This window comes from Parasteatoda tepidariorum, chromosome 3 (genome assembly GCF_043381705.1).
Source record: "Parasteatoda tepidariorum isolate YZ-2023 chromosome 3, CAS_Ptep_4.0, whole genome shotgun sequence".
Classification (NCBI taxonomy): Eukaryota; Metazoa; Arthropoda; class Arachnida; order Araneae; family Theridiidae; genus Parasteatoda; species Parasteatoda tepidariorum.
In genome coordinates this window covers 38,103,021-38,127,432 of record NC_092206.1, presented here as the reverse complement: position 1 = coordinate 38,127,432, position 24,412 = coordinate 38,103,021, and the positions used below count along the sequence as shown (strand labels likewise).

Here is a 24,412-nt window from a genome sequence, read left to right as displayed (position 1 = left end):
ACTACCGTTGATTGTTTGTATATGATTTTATCAATTTTTAATTATATTTAGGAAAATAAGTATGCACTTCAATTTTGACATGTATAAACATATTGTTTGGCGCAGCATGTCCACATTTGGATTTTGTGCCATTAAACTCTACATTCAATCAATTTATTCTTCGACAGCGCAATATTTGTCTATTCAAATCAGAAAAAGAAAAAAAAATGTTTTTATCATCAACATAATAGCTCTGATGTTGATGATAAAAACATCTTCTTTTTTCTTCTTCCTTTTTTTGCATTATTGTGTTGTTTTTTCTTTTAAAGGGTATTATTTTCTTTTACCTTTATTTAATTTTTAGATTTTTCTCTCCCTATTTTTAATAATTCTTAAAGAATTTTGAATAATGTTAGCCATTTTAAGAGCATTTTCTCATGAATTAATTTCTTTCTTTATAAATTAGTGTGAATATTTTTTTTAATTTTAAATATCCACCAATAACACTTGTGTTGATAATAAATATTTTTTTAAAGGCATAAGAATTTTTTTGTTCCGGTCAAGAAGCAATCTTTAAATTTTGATAACATCAACAAAAAAAACAAAAAATAATAATAATAATTTATAATTCTAAGCAATTCTTATTTATCTTTATTAGATATATATTTACATTTTTATTTTATTCCCAAATAGCATATTTTAATTATTACCTTATAAATAATTAAATTTATAAATACAAATTACAATTTATATATATTTTTTCTTTTTAACGAAAAAAAAGTTAATCATAAACATATTTTCGAAAAAATTTTTAAGGTTTTATTTTTCATTTTTAATGATTATTTTTAGATGCTTTTTTTGCACTTTTCAGGTGCAATTTTTTTCCAAACTTTTAGGTCAACATCCTACCTAGCCCTGGTATTTAGCATCTATCAAAGACTCAAACTGACCCTGAACACAATATTTAACACAAATTAATTTTTTTAGGAGAAGAGTTGCAGTATAAAACAGTGCTTACTTCTTTAGATGTTAAATGATTTTTTTTCTTCAAATTCATAATATTATAATTAAAAGCAAATATTTGTTTTAACTACTTAAATGCGCAGTTTTTTATACACTTGCAAGACGTTCTCGTAGTCATCGCTTTTTACTTTTATAACATCCTTGTTAGAAATGAGGTCAAATAAAAATGCGCTTTGAAGGTAGCAAATTAATATTAATGCGAGGAAAAAACTATACCGTTATCAGACAAATCATTAGTAAGAAAGTCTGATGACACTTGGAGATGTTTCCTATTATCACCTTTCAAATATTTCCACCGGCTTTCTGCTTTGAAAATCGAAGGGAACAGGTTTTGATATTGCCATTGTCCTGTTTTCCTCGGTAGTGATTCATTAGGTTTCAGTGTGATTTTTTTACTTTTTAGCGACCCTTAAGTGTTAACTTTTTTTTGTCACTTCATTTTTGACAACGTTTGTGAAAATATATAGTTGAAGAAATTGATTTATGTTTAATTCAATTTGGCTACATGAGTCAAATTATGTTGATCAAAAATTTATATCTGGAAATCATAGTTATTGCTTGAGTATTTTGTAATTGAAAACTGGCTTTGAATAGCTGATCCAGTTCTGAGTTTACGACAATCAATGTTCAACTAGCAATTTTGAACCCCACCCAAAAGAAGAACGGAACTCCAAGATCAATCATTGGGATAAATGGAAGACTTTTAGATGGATCTAACCCCATTTGGATAAAACTGCGAAAACCTCCTACGGTTCCCCCCGTTAATAGGGATTCTAACCCATGATCCGTCCTCCACTGAGGATATTTTACTTCAAAACTGTGATTGGTGTGCAGGAAGTAAAATTCGTATCAATCGGCCTTCGCTGGGATCCGAACCTGGTACTACCTGATTGGGAGACGACTGCCATATCCACTCAGGGCCTGATTACCGAAAAGGCACAGGAAGCAAGTGCTTCCCCTGTAAAATTCTAGGGGGCCCCCCAAATGACTGAAATTAGGGGCCCAATTTCTTATTTTTGCACTGCACTAGTGAGCGTTCATTTTCTGCATTGAAAAGAATAAAAAATCGTTTGAGATCAACTCTTTCAAATAATAAATTAAGTGGTTTAGCCCTTTTAGCAATAGAGAGTGATATTACAAATAGGTTACAATTTACAGATATTATTGAAGATTTTGCGAATTTGAAAGCGAGAAAAAAGCCTATGTAATGGTAACCTGTGAGTTTTCTTATTTTTTTTTTAAATCTTTCTTCTCTATCCGTGCTCAATTTAATTTTACTCTGCTTTTTATTGTTGAACTAAACACACAAGACTTTTAAATNAAAAAAAAAAAAAAAAAAAAAAAAAAAAAAAAAAAAAAAACTTTGGATGTCTGCATAATGTTTCAAAATATTAAAGCGAATTTTGTTAAATTTTTTTCGCAAGATGTGAATTTTTAATCAACAATTGAATCCCTCTAATTAAATGTATATCTTTTCCCACTGTCTTAAATCGTCCATTGTTCCTTTCTTGAGTGCTAAGTGCGCTCTTGGTACCACCTCTAAGTACTAAGAACTCATAGTGTGCTCTAATCTTTTATTTTATGATCCTCGGAAATCGCAGTACTTTATTCCATTCTCCGATTACCCAATCTGCCATCGCTGCTGTGAAGAATTTTTATGATCCTCATCGTTTTAAGAATTGTCATTAAAACGAGTTCCAAATCTGGGTATTCTTTTGCCGCCAATTGAATTATTTCGCTATCTACCAGGGTTCTTCATGCTCCATGCTACGAAACAATGACAGCTTACACGGTGCAAAAGGAAGTCTTCTTGTTAGATAAGTTGAATCAACAATTGGCGCCAACTGCTCGAAGAACATATGCGGGTGCTTATTGCTGTCTGATAAAAAGTAGTAAGTTTGTTCTTTTTATCTGTTTGGCCCCCTTTTTTTTCTAAGCGAGAATTCTCTTGATGCGATTGCAATGTTGAATTCTCTGATTGCCTAGACGACTATGACAAAATCAGGTCAAATTTTGTTTCCAGAAAAATGCAATAAAAAGTACTTTTTTATGAATACTTTCTTTTAAAATTGTGAGACGAAATAAGAGAAAATGTTCGCTCTCTTACTATTCTTTTGAATTTTGAAGAAATAGGTTAAACGTTTGGTGTCGTTTATATTATGTTTGGTGATGAACGTCCAACGTCCAAGATTGAAAAAAATTATACCCATGCTATTTTTCTAAAAGCAAATCAGCTATATCAGTTAGACTGACTGGACTTATTAAAGGAAAAACTCAAAAGGTTTTTATTACATACATTGCATTATAATATTTATAGTATTTTGCCACTAACAGAAAAAAAAACGATGTAAAATAGGGAAGTAATATTTTTTGCTTTGTTCCTAATTTTCCCTCTCACAATTTTTCTATTTGTTTACTTTACAGCCTTTCACAAAAAAAAAAAAAAAAAAAAAAATTATTGTTAAAACGGACCCTTTAAAAAATTTATAATTGTTAAAACGAATTCTTGACAAAATATTTTATAGCGAAAACAAATTTTTTTTTAAAATCAAAGTTAATGACGTGTTTAATTTTTAATATTAAAACTTCTTAAAAGATGTAGCTTTGTGTTTTTTTCCCTTCACAGAAACAGGAACTCATATTTACATATCCACAAAATCATGATTACGTTTTCACAATTTTTACAAAAACTAAACCTTTCACGAAAAATCATAAGAGACCACTGATTTTTCTCCAAATCAGAAGCCTGTGTTCACAAAATCATGATTAGAACATAATTTAACAAAAACATATCTAACTCTTGTAAAAATATCCAATATATGAACTATCTATTCAATGAATTAAATTCTAAATTCGAACATAAATAATTTCTAATGCTTATAAAAAAATTCCAGAAATAACACGAAATGATGTATAAAATTATGGCGGGTTAAAATGAGCAAGAATACACATTACCATCATACAATGTTCATTAACAATTCCTTTTAGTTTATTTCGATTAAGCGAGCCACTTAACTCAACTGAACTTGTTATAAATAAAGCTACAACTACTAATTGATTTCCCAATATTATCGTGTTGGGAGGAATCTGTAATTAGGGTTGTATTTTTCCCTTCTCTTTTAAACATGGCAGCGGAAAAGAACATTTAATCGAATTCGATCTTTTAAGAACCCTTTGCTGGATATTTATTGCCCTTCAATTTTTAATGCTATTGCTGCCCTTTTCTTTTTTTTATAGTGTCATATATTGCACATTGCAAAGTAGATTAATTAACGTTAAGATTAAAAAATGTTAAGCACTGAAATAGTATTATGTTTAGTTACATGAGATTTTTTTAACAGTTATCTTTATAAAGCGTAAAACTCAGAATTACGTCAGTGAGTAATTATGAGTAGTTAACTAGAAATAGTTAACCTCATACCTTCAGTCTCATATAAAAAAAAATTAATAAATGAGTCCTTATAAGTGGATTTGATAGTAGCAATAATCTGAAGCAGTAATCTGAAATTAATCATAAATTTGTACAGGTTGTTGTGCATTATTTTGTTATGCACCCAAAGTGCCCGAATTTCTAAAAAGTTCTTAAATTAATTCTTTATAAAAATGTTTAACCTATTATAGTGTTTACCTATTATAGTGTTTACCTATTATAGTTGATTCTGTACAAAAATTAATAAATGCGCACAAAATATGTTCTTGAAATGTTAAAGTAATAAATGTAAGTTAATGTTACATAAAATTATTAATTGTAAATCAATGTTTTCTTAAATTATTAAATGTAAATTATTATTATAATAAATTTTAAAACATGAATTTATGTTATGTGAAGTTATAAATGTAGATTTATGCTATTAAATGTAAATTGTTAATTAATTTTAGTTAATTTTGTTTTGTTACGTTTATGTTACAGTGTTGTAAATTGTTAGAATTATATCAAATTATTAAATTACATTATTATTGTAATAAATTATAAACTTTAAATTAATGCTTCATTAAATGTTTTATTATTTAATTAAATATAGAATGAAATTATATTAATTATATAAGAATTTATTATTATTAAATATAGAATGAAATTATATTAATTATATGAGAATTTATTATTATTAAATATAAATTCATTAAGAATTTAATAAGACTAATTCTTCTTTATATTCCTCCTTTGATAATTAATTAAATGTGGATTAGCTTTTTATTAAATAATAAATGTGAGTTAGTGTGATAAATTAATAAATGCGCACAAAAATATTTTATTTCGAATAATGCTGAAAGTACTTGAATTATTTTTTCCTGAATTCTTTAATGGACAAAACTATTCTGGATTTTTTTATTTTTCTTTTGTCAACAATTTTTATTTTAAAAATAATCCCTTCAAAAGTGACGGTAAAATTCTTAACTCTTCAGTTTTTCGAATAAACAAACAAAGAAGAAAACTCTGATTTTACCATCTTTCCATCTGACTTTTCCCCTTTGTTCTTTCAGATTTTATTCTTTTTTGGTTCGTGTGCATATTCTCAGATTCGATTGAAGTGGTTTTAAATCGGTTTAACACATAAGAAAAAGAATAAAGTTTGATGGAAATTTTCTTGTTCATGCGCGCGCCAGACAGCAAAAGTAAGAAGTTCTATTCTCAGAGAATGTAAAAGTTAAAGTATTTTTGCATTCTTATTTCTCAGTAAAAAAAACTTTTTCGCCATCTTAGAAAAGGAATAAATTTGAAAGACGAGAAATATGCCTAGATTCTTTTTATTCCCCATGTAAGAGAAAACGCCCTTACGTTTTTCGTTTCTTCAACAATTTTTCTGTAAATAGGAATAGTTCTTTTTATTATCTTTTGTTTAAATCTAATGCATTTATTTATCAGGGAGCGGCATACCGTTAGAATGAAATAGTATAATAAGTCACAGGAAACTGTATCCCTCTGTTTAATACTCGTTTTCAATATAAAAAATACTTTTCACTACAGTGATAATACAGCTGATAATTTTGAATCTTATGTGCTCTAAACTTTATCAAACGATACTTTACCTGACAGCTTTAAATCTTGTGTTCTAAATGTGTCACATTTTTATATATTAGTTGCAAGTGGGTGATTTTCAAATTTGAGACATATTTGAGAGAAAAATGGTTTAAGAAAAATTTAAATTTAAATTGATAATTGTTTGCGATTAATATTGATTCCTCAGCTTGTTTTGTGCATGTTTTAGTAATCAGCATCAAGATTGAATTAAAAGTTGTTTTTTTATTTTACTTGTTTTTTTTTTAAAATAAAATTTAAACTATTCTATTATAATTTTACGTGTTCAAAATTTGTCACATTTTTATACATTAGCTTGCCAGTGGGTGCTTTTCAAATTTGAGGCATTTTTGAGAGAGTAATGGTTTAAAAAAATAGATTATTTATAATGGTTAAATCCATCTAATTAGATTAAAAATTATATTACTATACAAAAAGACGATTATAAAATATAAAAATATATTAGATCAGTAGAACATTTGGCTGTGTATTAAGTAGTGCTGATTTCACATACATTTGTTGTCTTATATATATATTTTGACCACCCTATTTCATTGCCTAATCGAAATTAAAATGTTTTACACCTATATTTTTTGTTTTCACGTTAGAATATTTAAATACAGTTAGAATATTTAAATGCATTCGATCTGGTTACCGTTAAAGTTTATATGTTTTGCAAGATAATTTTGAAATGTGACCACGCTGGTAACAAAAGGAGGCTATTTGTTTAAAAATTATGCCATGTCTGTTTCTTTTAACAGGCAACAGACCGTACAATAAAATTTTTTACAGACACGTGTTAATTTTTTAGGATGATATTGCTCAAATATGATTCATCGACTTACTTTGCATAAAATAAGTAGTTAATAAATTTTTACTAATTAACTTTAAGAAGTTGGTAAGAAAACGGTACAACATAAAAAAAATAGCTTTTAAAAATCCTGAAACTCTAAAAAGTAATTTTTTACCTTTATATTGATTTTAGATTTTAGAAATGCTTATTGTAAGTAACTTACTGAATCAGGAAAGCAATATTAAAATGTGGTAGTGTTATCTACTGAGAAATTTTAAAAATAATTATGTTTGGTAAGAGGCCAGACATTGCTCTTGGAAAACACTAAACAATTAATATGTACCAGGAAATTAAAAAATAATTAAATTCAAAGCTATCTTCTTGATAAAACGAATTTTTGTAATACATAACTGCTTTTAGGTTATTTTACATATTTTAGATTGGTAAACTATAAGAAAAGGAATTTGACTTAGTCATTTCAGACAACTGATTTCCTAAAAATCCTATATGTTAAATTTTTATATAATATACAGCGTTAGACAAATTCAAAAAAAAAAAATTATACATAACTTTAAATCATATGCATTTTTAGATAACATAAGCATCGAAGCCACTGGCTATTAAATTCCAAAATAAAATAAGTCTTTTGTCGGGTATCAAAAATGCCACAGATTTGAAACCCACCCTAGTGCTAATTATGATAATTTTCTAGACAATTTTTTGAAATTTGAATGTCTTAAATTTGTCAAAGGATAATTTAGATGACAATTTTAAATCTTTTTTAATTTAAGTTTGTCCACTTTTTTTAAAAAATATGTTTGGTTTATGGTAGTACTAATAATGAATATGTTAATACTTGCCTGCTTTAAATATGCTATATGCCACATTTTTATGTATTTGTTAGCTTGTAATTGGTAACTTTTAATTTTCAGTATTCTAAATTAAGAGGATGTTAAATTTTTTATTGTAACTTACGCTCTTTTCGATGATTAGAAACACAAGACACCTACCAAAAAATCTTCCCGGTGATAAAATATATAACAGATCTGGTCATTGCTTATAGCTTTTATTATGGGGTGGTTTTTTATTCTTCATTCTGTGAAATCCGATTAATTAGTGGGTGGTTATGTTTTTGACGCCCTGAGTTCTCTTCCCCTATTTCAGTATCGCTTGAAAAAATAAAGGTGGATTAAATTTGGAAGATAATGTTTTTTTTCTTCTTTCCATAAGGTCTAAATAATGAGTACCACACCTTAATGAATCGATTGAAGTCGTGACGATTTTTTTTTTCTTTTTCAAAACAGACTTTACCCATTTTTACACACCCAAGAAGACAATAGCGATTTCGAAAATAGTTACAATAAATTTATTTGTCGTTGCATGATAGTCGAATAATTTTATGCTGTGGCCTATTGTGACATCACGTAAAAATTGTTTTTATTCAGTTTGTAATAAAGGAAACATGTTGCGTTAAAGGAAGTAATAATTGGATGTTGAAAAAATAAATTTACTCTATTCTATAGTTTTTATACTAAGCTTAATTTAGCTTTAAATGCTGCTTGCTTTAATGCTAAACTGTTTCATTTAAGCCTTATAATTATTTTGAATATGTATGCATGCGCAATGAAACGATGCAATTTAAAATTTTATGAAATAATTAATCAATAATAAAATCTGAAGTTTCAGAAATTCATAAAGTATGTTAAAGCATATATAATTCCAATGCGAGAAAAAGTAGGTTTTATTTAATGCAAAAAATTTCACGTATTTTTAGTAAATTTTTATTAATAATAAACGAGATTTTTTATAATTATGAGGTTTCAAATCTATACTTAATTCTGATTTTTTTATCTGTGTTATGCTTTTCTAACTTTTTTAATATCTTTGATTATGAAATCGGAATTTTATCGGGGTTTTGAAAGTGTAATTGAACCCAGATGAATGGTTACAAAATAGTTTGGAGACGGAACTCATCATTTAAACTTCGATATACAAGAATAAGTACAAATATCTGGCCAACTTTAACAAATAATAAAATCGTAAAAACTTTGTTTGCTAAAGAAACTTGTTAAAATATTTCTCATTAATCTGCAAGTATTACATAACTAATTTTTAATTTATTTAATCTTAATTATTTCAGGCATTATTACGTATTGATTTCGGTTATTGTAATTGCACTTACTGAAATTCAATTTGCCAGGGTAGGGAAATTATTTTAAAATATTGAGTATTTGTAAGTAACGCAAAACAATCATAATTATTCTTGGCATTATTGCATATTAACTGCAGGTATTACATTTTCAGAAATTCCAATGACGAAGTTATAGAAAGTTTTTGAAAACTTTGGAAAAATCTGTATATCCTGATTTATTTTCTATCGCATTTTTTTTTTTCTTCTTCTGTATGAACATTTTTTAAAAATGTTTTTGTTATTAAGAGAAGATCCCGTACGGGTAAACTTAATTATTTGATTGGTATTTAAATTCAACTTTTTTAAAGTTCTAATTGATAATATTTATGTAAATAATTACAATTAATTTTATTTTATTGTTAGGAAAAAACGTAAAATTTTTAAATTTCAAATAAAAGCTTTTGTTTCGACATGCTTACTGATTTAAATATCTTAAAGTCTCACATAATAATTGTGCATTGTTAGTTTTCTACTATATTTTTTTTAGTTTTAATCTTTCTTCTGTTTATTGCTTCTTTTCCATTGTTCTCTCTTCTTATTAAATAATTACTGTTATGTCATTTTTTAAGAGTTTTAATTAAGTAGATGCACCATTTCCTTATCCATCTAACTCCACAATGCTATTTATTTTCATGATAACAGGAAAAATATTTGAGAGAATAATTATTTTTCTTAGAAAAAATGTAATTTAATTTATATATCAGTCGGTTTGTTAATAACATTCTTGATTTATGAGTAAGATTGAAACTTCTTATCGCTCGAGAATTGGTGATAATATTTTTTATATTATTTTCGAAACATCATGCCATCAATTTTGATTATTATTGTTATTTTTTTTTCTTTCTCAATACCCGAGATGAGTGACACGCGTTTATTGGACGTTGAGTCACCATTTCTGCCGGCAACTTCCTTCTATTTTATTTCATTTTCACCCGTTTGTATGCAGTTGGCCTCCAATGAATCGAGACTATGGACTGTGCCAACTGCTGGCAGACCCAGAAATTACAGATTTCCGTTTAATTCAGGCTGTCGGTCCATCACTTGCTTGCAACACTTTTACTTGATGGAGATTGCCCGGATGAGGAGGCAGGGGGACGTTCTTACCACACAGAAAGTATGATTCAGCAATTAAATTAGGAGTGTGTTATGGTTTTTCATGAATTCCCCAGCCCCCTCAAAGTTTCGAACATCATTTTACTCTTTGTTTATGCGTGGGAGAGTAGTGTAGTTGGGTCTTCATTAGATATTCGAATTCATTGATTTGAAATAATGACAGGTTTTAACTTGTCTTAAAATCAGTTGCGAATCACTAAATTAGTGAGTCGAATCACAAGTATTTGTTTTAGTTCGACAAGCATTGTAGATTCTAAAACTATTGATATATTTTACGATAGTTACTAATTTACGCCAATTTCTTATACATACTTGCTCAATTTTACGATTAGTTTATGTTTACGAGTTGAAGAATAGTGCAGTTGGTTATTGAGTCGGATATTCGAATCTGTTGATATAAAACACTGAAGTAATTCATAGCTTCGTTTTATCGGTGTCATACTAGTTTAAACTTGTCTTAAAATCGGTTTCGAAAAATGAAATCAAATCAATGAATTAAATTAGGAACGTGTTATGGTTTTTGTATAAATTTCCTCCCCCCCCCCTCGAAATTTCGATCATTTGTTTACTTTTTGTTTATGTGTGGGAAAATAGTGGAGTTGGGACTAAATTAGTTTTTCAAATTCATTAATTTGAAATACTGAAGTAATTCCTTGCTTCGAATTATCAGTGCCATACAAGTTTAAACCTGTCTTAAAATCAGTTGCAAAATACTAAAGTTAATCGAATCAAAAAAAATTTTTTTGGTTTGAAATACATTGATTTTAAAATTATTGGTAATTTTGTTACTAATTAGTGTCAACCCTCCTCGATNTATAAATTTCCCCCCCCCCCCCCCTCGAAATTTCGATCATTAGTTTACTTTTTGTTTATGTGTGGGAAAATAGTGGAGTTGGATCTAAATTAGTTTTTCAAATTCATTAATTTGAAATACTGAAGTAATTCCTTGCTTCGAATTATCAGTGCCATACAAGTTTAAACCTGTCTTAAAATCAGTTGCAAAATACTAAAGTTAATCGAATCAAAAAAAATTTTTTTGGTTTGAAATACATTGATTTTAAAATTATTGGTAATTTTGTTACTAATTAGTGTCAACCCTCCTCGATTTTACGATCTTACTCTTTCTTTACGTATAAATACAATTAGTGGAGTTGGATATTGAATCTTATATTCGAAATCCATTGATATAAAACACTGAAGAAATTCATAGCATATTATCATCATCAGTGTCATACTGGTTTAAACTTGTTCTAAAATCAATTATGAAAAATTAAATTAATTCAAATCAATAAATTTGATTTGAAATATATGATTCGAATAAAGCCCATTTAGGTTCTAATTTGCCCACGTCTATTTATTAATTAATGCCTCCCTCAATTTTTCAGTATTTAATTTGCTCTTTTTTATGCGTAGGAGTAATTTATATCTTTGAATTAATCATTGTCACACTAATTCAAAACTGTCTTAAAGTCAGTTATTATGATTAATTTAGCAATTCGCATTAATAAATTCTAGTTGATTCCGTTAAATCATTCTAACCGGTTTATTCGAGTTAGTGGTATAGACAAAATATGTTGGTCGACATTTATATTTTGCTGGATTGAATCAGTTGATACGACACCTCTTCTACGAGGAAATCAATGGAATCCACAAAGAAATCATTCTAGGTGGAATCAACCAGCACCTAGAAGATTTGTCGGTTGATTCCAAACAATTGATGCGAATTCATTGATTCAGATTGAATTAGTCGATAAATTTTTGCAAAGTTTAAATCAGTGTCGAATTCTGATTCATATAAGATGAATAAGCTGAATCGTTTGATTCCGAATTCTTTAATCTTAATCATGACTTAGTGATTCGGTACGCTTTTTCCTTAAGTAAATTCGAATAAAGTGTTAAATAAATAATCCCTAAAAACTTAAGAGGCAAGAAATTACTAGATTAAAAATTTCATTCGCTTCTCACCTTTATTTTTCCACTCTATAACTGTAAAAGTAGGAAATAACAGTCGACATGTTTCAAGCGCTCAAAAATAGGCTCCCATTTTCAAGATTTGCCAAACGCGAATAAGAAAAAAACAAGAGTAATTGGAAACATAAAACGTAAAAATGCCAACGAGAAATGGAAAAATAAAGGTAAGAAACAAAACTAGAAAAACCACAGTAACCGATTGTTTTTTTATTTTATTCCTCTCGGCCACCATGGCTTTTTTAGGTTTGTTTCTCACCTTTATTTTTCCACTTTTTCGTTGGCAACTTAACGTTTTATATGTAAAATCACTCTTGTTTCTTCTCATTCATGTCGATTGCTGTTTCTTATTTTTATGCTTATGAACCGAATGAAGTTTTTAATCAGTTAATATCAACTTATTTTAGAACACTTTGATCCAAATTAGTTGAGTATTTTTTATACTTAATAATTTTCTGAATTTTAATTTTTAATCTTTTTCAATTTTGGGCAGAGATAATGAATCCTTTACCATTCTTTATTCTTAAATCTTAGGCGTAATAGCGCTGATATTATCCTTCAAATAACCTCGCCGAAGTATATTTGTCTTTAAGTCGATGCGTTTCAATGTGATTTATTTTACGAGTAATTGAGTGTAGTTGTCGTCGGAAAATTCAACGAACACTTAATTTCAATTCTTTCAGTTTCGTCGTGATTTATGTGAAGTTACTCTAGTATAAGTCACTTTTTCAAGTAGTGTAACTCTGCTATTGTAACAATTTTCCGAAACCAATTCCCATCGAGCGCTGTGTTGACTTCGTATTCGAATGTCACACCTAAATTTACAAAATATTAGCATTATCATGTAGTTATTTATTTCTTTATGTTTTGATGTCATTAATTTTTTTTAAAAAAAGTAGAAAATATGACTTACACCTCAAATCTGAAAGAAAGTAGACTTTTTAAATAGACATGCATAAATAAATTATAATCAAACAAAATAAACATTTGGGGAAACGAATCATTTTATGTACAATGCATGGGGGGAAAAATGGTACACCCTGAATTGCTTGATTTAGTGATCAAAAGTTATTTATGTTGTACCGTATTAGGGCTCAATCTTGATGATTTTAAGGAGTGACCTCAAATGTACTAATCAATTAGTACGACGATATTTCCAGTTAAGAAATCGGACACAAAAATGTACTTTCTCTGAATAAACACGCCTTTTTTTCCCGTCGGATTTAGATACCATACTTCAAATGAGGAGGGGGTAGCCGCAATCTGGGACATATGGTCCCAATAGTTAGATCTACTACAAACTACACCAATATCTCGAAAGCTTTTAAAGATAATCTCAGGCAAAAAAATAATTTTTAATAATTTATTATTATTTTATTTTATAAAGTCAAAAAAATTTTGATTTGTAATATATACAATGTTTTACTTCATTTTAAAGTAATAGTTTCATTTACAAAACAAAAATTTACTATACTGCAATCTACTCACCAAATCTACTACACCAATATCTCGAGAGCTTTTTAAGATAATTTCAGGCAAAAAAATAATTTTTAATAATTATTTATTATTATTTTATAAAGTCAAAAAACATTTGAATTGTAATATATACAATGTTTTACTTCATTTTAAGGTAGTAATTTTATTTACAAAACGAAAATTTACTACACTACAATCTACTCACCAAATCTACTACACCAATATCTCGAGAGCTTTTTAAGATAATCTCAGGCAAAAAAATAATTTTTAATAATTATTTTTTATTATTATTTTATAAAGTCGAAGAAATTTTGAATTGTAATATATACAATGTTTTACTTCATTTTAAAGTAATAGTTTCATTTACAAAACAAAAATTTACTACACTGCAATCTACTCACCAAATCTATTACACCAATATCTCGAGAGCTTTTTAAGATAAATTTCAGGCAAAAAAAATTTTTTTAATAATTATTTATTATTATTTTATAAAGTCAAAAAACATTTGAATTGTAATATATACAATGTTTTACTTCATTTTAAGGTAGTAATTTTATTTACAAAACGAAAATTTACTACACTACAATCTACTCACCAAATCTACTACACCAATATCTCGAGAGCTTTTTAAGATAATCTCAGGCAAAAAAATAATTTTTAATAATTATTTATTATTATTATTTTATAAAGTCGAAGAAATTTTGAATTGTAATATATACAATGTTTTACTTCATTTTAAGGTAGTAGTTTCATTTACAAAACAAAAAATTTTAACAAAATATAGTTTCTAGTACTTTGAATTTCAAATATTACTTTTTTGTTAATCTGAAACCTAGTACGTGAAAACATGATAAGATGTTATTCAAGTGTATTCCGTTTTTTATTCTGTGCACTTCAACAACGCAATGTGTTTATATTCAAGTCATTGCTATCGTAACAAGTACATTCGATTGCTTTGAAAGTAATGCTTGCTCATCAATTATTTTAAACCTTGACTGTCGTATTTTTTCTTTTTTCAAAAACCGTGCAAGCACGTCATTCAATTTATTTCAATTGTCCTTAACTTTTTTCTTCTGAGCATCTCCCTTTAGTTCCTTGATATTGAGTACAGCGAAACAAATTGATAAAAATTGTCCGGTGCCAGTGGATTCTATCAATAAATGTAATTTTTACGCTTCCCTTTGGGGGAATTGCACCCACTTTTATCTAACAAAATTAAGAGAAGAGAAAAAAGTGAGTTAAGTTTAATTTCCGTTTATCGTATTGCGCACATAATTTCATAAAATATTCACAATTATTCGATGGGGGGTTTCGGGCACATAGTATTCCATGAACTTTTTTTTCCGAGTGCTGCGCTCAGAAGCGAAGAAGTTTGAAAACGACTACAATTAAAACCATTATAAATAAGTTGTTATATGTTAAAAATTAATAATTTTGATACGTTATAGTTTGTTTATGAAATCCATATTTGTTTACAAAAATTTCTTAATGGTTTATGTATCAAATGTCACCCAAAAATGTGCTTATATATCAAATGTCCCCAAAAATGTGCTTATATATCAAATGTCCCCAAAAATGTGTTTATATATCAAATGCCACCAAAAATGTGCCTATTAGAACGGGTATAGCAATGATTGTCTGCCGTCGTTTCGTACATGCGTCTAACTATACCATGATACTTAAGAGGAAGCTATACTGTGGGAGAAACTTTTAATCCCAAATTCTCTTTCATCTCTCCGTAAGTAGTTTAAAGTACAGAAAAAGTGAGTTCAGGCGAGCACAGAGTAAGCGATAAAGTTTTAGGTAATGAATATAAATTTTCAAATTATTAAAATGTAAATAACTTATGAAAGAATGACGTAAGATTGCGCTATCGGGAAGTTCTGTTTAATAATAATTAATTTTAATTGCTGCAATTTCGAACCGAGAATAAATTTTTATGTAAATATAGACTTTAAAAGATTTTTTTTTTTTTTGCCTTACGTTTTTCTACTATAACTTTATAAATATTGAATGGAATTAAAAAAAATTTTTTGAGCTATTAAAAATTAACTACAAAATTATTGATTTAAATTTTAAAACAATTCGTTAAAACCAGCGTAAGATACAAGGTAGTTCTAATACCTAAGGATAAGGTATAAAAGAACTACCTTATTTAAGGATAAGGTACAAGTTTCAAGCCTATTGCTTGTTTTTTTTGGTATGATTTTTTTTTTTTTTTTGGTTAAAAAATAATTATTTTCTTTCGTAATTTATTGCTGGTCTCTTAAACCTCTGAAGGCTTTAAATCTTATTGTTAAGTATTAAAAATTGCATGAACTAACCACATCTAAAGTTACAAAATAATTCTTTATGTATTTCTTGAGAAATTCTTTAAAAAAAAGTCAAAAACTGAAAGTGTTTCTTCCATTATCGTAGGGTAGTTAACTCGACAATCACAATATTTACATAAATGTGTCAGCTCTACTTATACTTGAAAAAATAAAATGAAAACAGCTTACCTTAAAATTGTATTTTATGTAAAACTTATATGAATTCCTGCATTAAATGACGACAGATTCGATTTAATAAAATTTTTCACTTTGAATAAGATTCAATTATTACAGTATTATCTCTAATCGTTCTGTAAATGTATTTACTCTGCCATTATACTTTTGTTAGACGAAAAACAACTTACAGTGTTTTCTTCTTCTAACATAAGTATAGTGGCAGAATAAACTCATTTACAGATTCGCCTCATTATTGAAATTATATTTTACTCAAAACTTATGTGAAATAACAGAATTAAAGGATTTGATTGATTTTTTATCTATGAATGAGATTCAATTATTACAGTATTTTCTGTTCCGATTTATCTATAATTGTTCTGTAAATGTGTTTACTCTGCCGTTATGTTTCGTTAGAAGAAAAAACAACTTACAGTGTTACTTTCGCATCATTATTGAAATTATATTTTACGTAAAACTTGTATTACTTCCTTCTTTAAGTAACAAAATCGATCGATTTAACTGATTTTTATTTTTTTGATTAAGACTCAATTATTACAGTACTTTCCGTACCGATTTATCTATGAATGTAATGTATCTATGAATGAATCTGTAAATGTTTTGTTAGAAGAAAACAGCACAACCTGTTTTAAATTAAATGATTTTTTACTTTAAAATAAGTAACAGACTCAATTTAACTGATTTTTTTTAAACATTAATTTGACTTAATTAAAAAAATTTAATTTACATGTTTTGATTCATGTCTTAAGGAATTAATTGTATTCTGTAAATTTCTTCAATTTTTATTTTAGTTTGATTTTATTATGAGTTGAACTTATTTTAGAGATTATATATTAAAAAAAATTAAATTCGCAGAATTGAATTTTTTTTTAAAAATCTCTATAATAGTTCAGATAGTAAATTCCCAGAATTTCAATATTATAAATTTCTGTGAAAACACCATTTTCGTAGAAATTTATAATATTGAATTGATTTAAAGTTATAATTTCGATTAATATGTATTTGTGTTGAAAATGTATCTAGACTGCAATTATGATTCAATGAAAAAAATAATAAATAAGAAAATAATAAGTAAAGAAATTATAAATAAAAATAATAAATAAATAAATTGGTTCTGTGGCCCTAGCTAGATCTCGGGGGGTTTAAAATAAGGGAAAAAGCTTAGTGCCAAATATTTTATTAGTACACAAATAGCACACGGACAAACAAACATAAATTTAATTAATTAAGAAAAGAGAAATAAAAGGAAGGTCCATTCAGTTCGATGTCTGAGCATCCACTGCCTTGTACATGGTGGCGCTGTTGTAGCTTAGTTATGTGGTTGCTACAGTTCTAATTTACATCGTCATGATATTGAGATGATAAAGCCGAAGTGAATTTCTTCAATTTTTAATTTAATTTATGTAATGGCAAGTAGGAATTAAAAAATTAGTTATTATTATTTAATGAACAGTTAAAAGTAAGTTAACATACATTGGTTACATACAACATGCATAAGCACAAAAAAAGTTTGGTTAAAATTAAAAATGATAGATTAATCGTTTATTGCACTAAAATTAAAGTTTAAAAAAAATGTCTACTTCTCACTTAAAACTCATATCTAATGAATAAAAAAAAAATAAAAATATTCATTTTCGCTTAAAAGAAGCTTCACTTTCTCATTAGGGCCATAAGAATATAAAATTAAAAAAAAGCAATAAAAAAACAATGTCGGAAATGTGTAACTGATGAAGAGAGCTGAAATGAATACTAATTAGAACTTTTCGTGTTCTTTTGTTCGAGGAAGAGTATGCAAATGCGATAATCCATAAAACTTTTCTTTAATCACCCCTCACTCATTCACAATTTAGTTTAAAGGTGTAATTAGTTTTTGTTTATTTTTGTCGCATAAAAAAATTATGTGTTTCTTACAGTAATTTGAACTTAGCTGGGGTTTTTTTAAAAATTCTTTGTTGTAGGCTATTGATTTCAAAACACAAAGCTGTTCTTTTTCTTTTATTTCTGCCCATAATAATGCATTAGACCTTGAAAGGTTATAGATTTTTTAATCATCCCCTACTTTCTAAACAACCCAAATCCATGAATATTTCTTACATCTAATTATAAGGATGAATCTTTGTCAGTGCTAATTTGTATAAAATTATCATATTTATTATGAAATCTGATAAAAATTACAACTAAATATTAATATGCTTACTATGTTTTTCATAATTAGCTTTTGATTTTTAGTTTCTGTTGTTAGGGGGATTTTTTAATTAGCCAACTTTAATCAAGTTTATTAAATATCATTAAATTATTTTGAATCCATTCATTTCTAATTAATTAATATTAAGAGTGTTGAAAGAAACATAATTTTTAAGGAACAATAATAAGAATTGTGATTAATTGAAGCTAATGACTAGTGCTGTAATGTGATAAAGTAAACAATTTTTATATGAACCCGAATCCTTAAACTATTTATTTATTTTAATTTGGCATTTATAATACAAATAAAGCTAATTTTTTATTAAAATGCTAAAAAAAAATTATTTTGTGTTTCGAAATTAGCAAAAATCAAAATGAAAACTATTTTCTTTTTAATTTTAAATATTTGTTTGTAAAGAATTGATTTGAAATAAATACTATGGGATTAAGTAAACTTATTCAAAATATATTTTTAATCGTAATTTTATTTTTCATAATATGCCATCACAATATTATTGTTTTTATGCTAATTTAAATATTGTGTTTCTATTATTTTAATTTGTTTGCGCTGTTGCGCAAAATAATTAATGTATCGCATTATTATTGTTGTTTTAATGCTCATTGAAATTTAATGATTTATATTTCTTGTTTTAAATTTCTTATGTTGTAGTACATAAAAAATAATCTTTGATACATTACCTATCCTATAAAGTTTATAGTATAAACGGATAAAGTAAAATTAAAAACATCATAGCTCGAAATCTGTTTTTAATCCTTCTCATTTCTAATAAAAAAAATGGGTGCTTGAAACGAAAATAAAAGCATCAAACATGCAAATTTTCAAGAAGTAAATAAATAAATAAAAAAATACGAAAAACTGATAAATAAATAAAACCTCCTCGACTGGAAAATTTATTTTTCATTTTAATACTTTCTTTTCCCCCACACAAAGCATAGAAAATAAAAATTTTGAAAAAGTTTTTTTTAACGGCAAAAAAAAAAGTTTTCCGTCTCTATCTGAAATCAGCAAAAAAGAACGAAAAAAAGGCATTATCTTTGAAAAGCTAAATTGAAACACTCTGTCGCACGAGTAATAATAATAACTGAGCAAAGAGGGACGAAAAAAAAAAAAAAAAGTAAAAGAACAAATCCGAAAAAACGTCCTTTTACAGACCAAAGCAGGACGACTGAATAATGACTAAAACTTTTACGATATATGGGGGATACGATGGCTAAGACTGATTACTTGGTATGGAAAAAGGGAAAAAATCCAACACCGGGACATTTGGAAGTAGAGGATTCAAACTTCATCAAAAATGAAATCAGGAGCCGGATCAGAAAAAGGGGATAAGCGGGAGGGGGGTAATCTCAATTTCTTTTAAAGCGCCGCTTTCGAAGAAATAGGGAATGATGGGAATGGAATAAAGAATGAATATGAATTCGGGATTTAATTCTGTGTAAGCGTGTTGCAAGAAACTGCCGGGTTTTATTGTTTCATCCTAAGAATTTATGGTGTTAGTATAAGAGAAGTGCGTTTTCGAATAAATTGAACAATCCCCTATTCGCCCCGAAAAAAAGTTCCAGTAAGTTTGACAATTAAAGAAATGTTCTTTTGTTCTTTTCACTTTATTTTTTTCTTTAAAAATAAAATCTTTTCTGTACTTAGCTCTTTAAAAAAGAAAGAAAAAAACATTTATTGTAATTTGAGATGTAATCTGTTGCTGTGATATGTATTTGATTATTTTCCTCTTTATTTTCTTTCAGATTTATGTAGTTTTTTTTTAATTCCTATTTCCCAATAAAATGTCACTGTGACGCCTAGTTAATCTATACGTTTATCAAATCCTTCTACTAAAATTTGATATAGAAATTTCTGCGAAATAGTTCATGAAAGTTTGAGTGATCATAATCTTAATATTATTGAAATTCTTGCTTAATGGATTATCACAGATTTTTCTGTTTGAGAGGAATTTTTTTGCTGTTCTTAATTTATGACATTTTTGCTATTTGTGGAGATTTTTTTGAAAAATTCAACACCAATTGTTAAAGGCTATGTATATCTGTAATAGTCTTTTAACAATGGGTGTTAAAAGTCTATTACAGATTCAACAAAAAATTGTTAAAGGCTATGCATATATGTAATAGTCTTTTAACAATATGTGTTAAAAATTCTTGATTTTTGAACTAGCTAATTTACTTTCGAATTCAGTTTTGACCAAAATAGTTAGAAATTAATAATTAGAAATAATGAAGAAAAATTTTTTACTCTAGCTTTATTTAAAACTTTTCCTAAATTAGCCAGCCTTACTTTTTCATGACTTCGTAAAAGACGAAGAAAACATTCCATTCTAATGTATTTGACGACATATTTAAAAGACGTGTTTCATTTCAAATAATTAAACATTTCAACCATTATCTTAATTATTTTTTATTTATTTTTTCTAAACATACAATTTATACAATGTGTAAAATTAATAGTACGTGTAAGCTATTGTGTTTTTTACATTGTTGGTGTAGAATACATTTAATATTTTCTTTATTTATATTCGTTTATTTGTTAAAAATATGCTCTTCATAACGAAATTAATTTCTAAATTTTTTCTCGTAAAATCGTTTTATTAATTAATTAAAAGATTCAAGCGAAGTTTGATCTATCCATATCTGGATAATATATCGGCTCTCTCCTTAAAGTGATGCCGTTGAACCAAAACTCATATTTTGTGTTCAACAACTTTTGTTATTTAGTAAAAATTTCGTTTTTTCTAAGTCAGAATACTTTTTTTTTCCATATATTTTCTAAGAGAAATCTAGGAAGTGAAGATAGAAAAAAGTGAAGGGAAAAAGCGAGGAAAAATTCATCAGCTTAGCGGAGGCGTATGAAAAAAATGTTGACCGCGTAGAAGTTAGAGGCCTATAAATTTTCTCAGAGCTTTATTTGTTATTTTATTTTACGGCAAAAACCTTTTTCTATCCTCTTTCCAACAGTGTGAAGAATGCGAGTGTTCATTAAACTTCATTTCTGCCAGAAAAAAAGAAAGAAGAAAAAAATGAGCGCCATGCGGTGCTATATAGAATGTGTATTTCATTTTAACTTTCACTCTTGTTTGAAGATGACAGCTTGCAACTTGTGACACTATAATAATTATTTAGCTGAAATATAGAAAACTGTAATCGCTGTAATTAGGTTTTAAAATTTATCATTCGATGTATAGTTTAAAGATATTAAATTGTAATCGCTGAAATTAGGCTTTCAAATTTATCATTCAAACCTATAGCCTAAAGATAATAAATGATAATCGCTATAATTAGGTTTTGAAATTTATCATTCTAACTTATAGTTAAACGATATTAAATTTTAATCGCTGTAATTAGGCTTTGAAATTTATCATTCAAACGTATAGCCTAAAGATATTAAATAATAATCGCTATAATTAGGTTTTGAAATTTATCATTCGAACGTATAGCCTAAAGATCTTAAATAATAATCGCAATAATTAGGTTTTAAAATTTATTATTCGAACGTACAGCTTGAAGATGTTAAATTGTAATCGCTGCAATTAGGTTCTGAAATTTATCATTCGAACGTATAGCTTAAGCGTGTTACATTATAATTGCTGTAATTCAATTTTTTAATTTATAATTCGAACATATTGAAATTAATATACATATACATATATACATATTGAATTAATATACATATTGAAGAATTAACGATATATACTGTTAGAATTTGTATTCTAAAATTACGGTACAGTAACCGGCAGTAGTTTGTCCATTCAATTAACTGTAATGTTTACTGTGCTATGAACATTTCTTTATTTTTACGTTTTTTTTTTTTTTTTTTTTTTTTTAAAAAAAAACCATTCTCAGCTAGGTTGGCTTATAAACCTTGAAAATGAAATTTAACTGAATAATTAGAGTTAGGTGTCATTGAAATTAGACCATTTAGTTGGGTGTTATGATTGGGTTGTGTTTGTCAAATGAACCATGGAATGTGGATTAATTAGTTTATCTGGTGGTGCCATCTATCCTGAGAGATAGGAAATTCTAGACTTTTTTGTATTAAGCAACTCTGTGGTGTTGCTATCTAAGCATGAATAAGAGTCTCGTATTCTAATAGTCCAGTATCACTAACTGGGAAGTACAAGACACTCAAAACTCTTCATGTGTTTAAGAAATAAAAGAAATATTGTGTTGACAATGCTGGGATTCAAACCACCGCTCAGGGTCAGGTGATTGACGATTAGTTTTCTCAGTTAAACTCTGCATAGGTACGAACTAAGTGGCATCATAAGATGGGACTAGTTGGCCCAGATAAAATTCTGGTTACAGTATTAGAGGAAAACAGTCGATAAACGATTTTTTTCCGCAGTTAACAGTTGAATACCATCTTTTTTATGGTTAGTTTTTTGTTTGGTTGAATATGGTAAAATAACAATTAAACCAATTGTTATTTGGCAATTTTTTACGAGAAATTTCTATCAGTTTACCAGTTTATGAAATTACACTTAAATATTTTTGTGTCATAAATTTGAATAATCTGAAATCCTAAGCTGTGACTCTTACGGCCAGTACCAAATATAAGCAATTTACGGTTGCGTTATATAATATTTAATATGCAGCCCCTCGCTATTAATAAAAAAAATTAAATAATAAGAGCTGTAAAAAAATTTTTAAATTCAACGTTCGGGTGTATAACGCAATTTTTCTCATTTCAATCGGTTGTTAACTGAATATAAAGCCGTGGTAAATATACTTACCACCAACTTTTTTAGTTTTTAAATGTCAATGGGTACCAAATATTTTCCCTCCTATGGTTTGTGCTGCCATCTGCTGATAATTTCTGAAAATACAAAAAAAAAAAAATTCCAATGACGGGTTATGTTTACCTAAAAGTGAATAACAATAAATTTCTCGTGGGGTCAAAAATCAAGGCCAATACTTGGAAGATTTTTTCTCTAGTGCGTTATGCTTTTGTTTGTTTGATCATTTCTCATCGAATTTAATTTATTTTTAGTTCTAAGCACATAACCTATTAAATTCCGTTATTTATTAGCACAGAAGTTCCAGTTTTTGGTCAATTCTTTACCTAGGGTAAAATTTTCAAAATCCACCCCACTTTCCCACCCAAAAGGTCTAATCTTAAACACTAGATTAATTTTTAATTAATAAGCTAAATGAATTTCTTTTTATAAATCAATCTCGATCCCAAAAATATTTTAACATTACATTACTGAAAAAAATAGCCCTATAAAGAGCTAGAACATATCATCTTTCTAAAATGACTAGGTTAATTCAATGCTCAAGATCATTGTATAATTGAGAGTGTGATTTTTGAATCAAAAGTTTATACTAAGAAATTCAAGCCTTTGTTTTTCCTATTAATTTAAAGTGATGTTAATTTTTTTTATTGTAAAAGGGCATATGGCATATAAGTAAATACATAATTATGAATTACTTTAAAACATTTTACCTCTAATTATCTTCAATGTATAAAACTAACAAGTTTTCAATTTTTATTTCAGTGCACTTCACCTGATTAATCATAGGACTTCACTGATTAAAATGTGACACGCTTCAAATTTTTGAAGTCTGATAAAAAGTCTCTGCCAAACTTCGCACCAGCACAAGAGATGGCGTTGCGTCTGCATTCGTGTTTTAAACAGTTGACTTTCTGCTCTAGGACTAAATGTTCCTTATTTTTGTTGGTGTTTTTTGTAACTTCTTGTTGGGCGGTGATCGGTGATGATGACGAAACAAATTATGTTAAATTGTTGTTGAGGGACCTCGACAGCAGCAGTGGTGTCCAAGAACAGCAACTGAATGAGAAAGTGGTCGATGGCAAAGATTCTGTCAAAAGGCACTGGGGAATTTCTGATGCCACTGCTGTTGTTGGAAAAGTGTTTAGTTATCCAATTCCAGAAGATGCCTTTTCCGGCAGGATACAAAAATTTGAGGTGAGTCCATTTCTTTATCATGTATCTATGCTTTTACTATATACTGTAGTGCTATATTATTAATGATTGCTGTTCCGAACTGCCAAAGTGGACCTTAGCAATATACATAGACAGGGGTCTGTTTAGAAGAAATTTGGGTCCGTTAACGGACCCTTCACAAAATATCTTTTCATAAAAACGGACTTGATGACCTAAAAAATCTCA

At 27.6% G+C, this 24,412-nt stretch overlaps 1 protein-coding gene across 2 annotated transcripts in view; it reads left to right on the top strand.

Moving 5' to 3' along the window:
- The window catches only part of LOC107454341 (dystroglycan 1), a 99,374-nt gene that overhangs the window by 43,349 nt on the left and 31,613 nt on the right, over positions 1-24,412 (top strand). For both annotated transcript variants that reach the window (XM_016071502.4, XM_043039131.2), the window contains one exon: positions 23,777-24,208. In XM_016071502.4, the coding sequence (XP_015926988.1) occupies positions 23,885-24,208 (324 nt within the window). In that variant the 5' untranslated portion in view covers positions 23,777-23,884. The remainder of the gene's footprint in view (positions 1-23,776; positions 24,209-24,412) is intronic.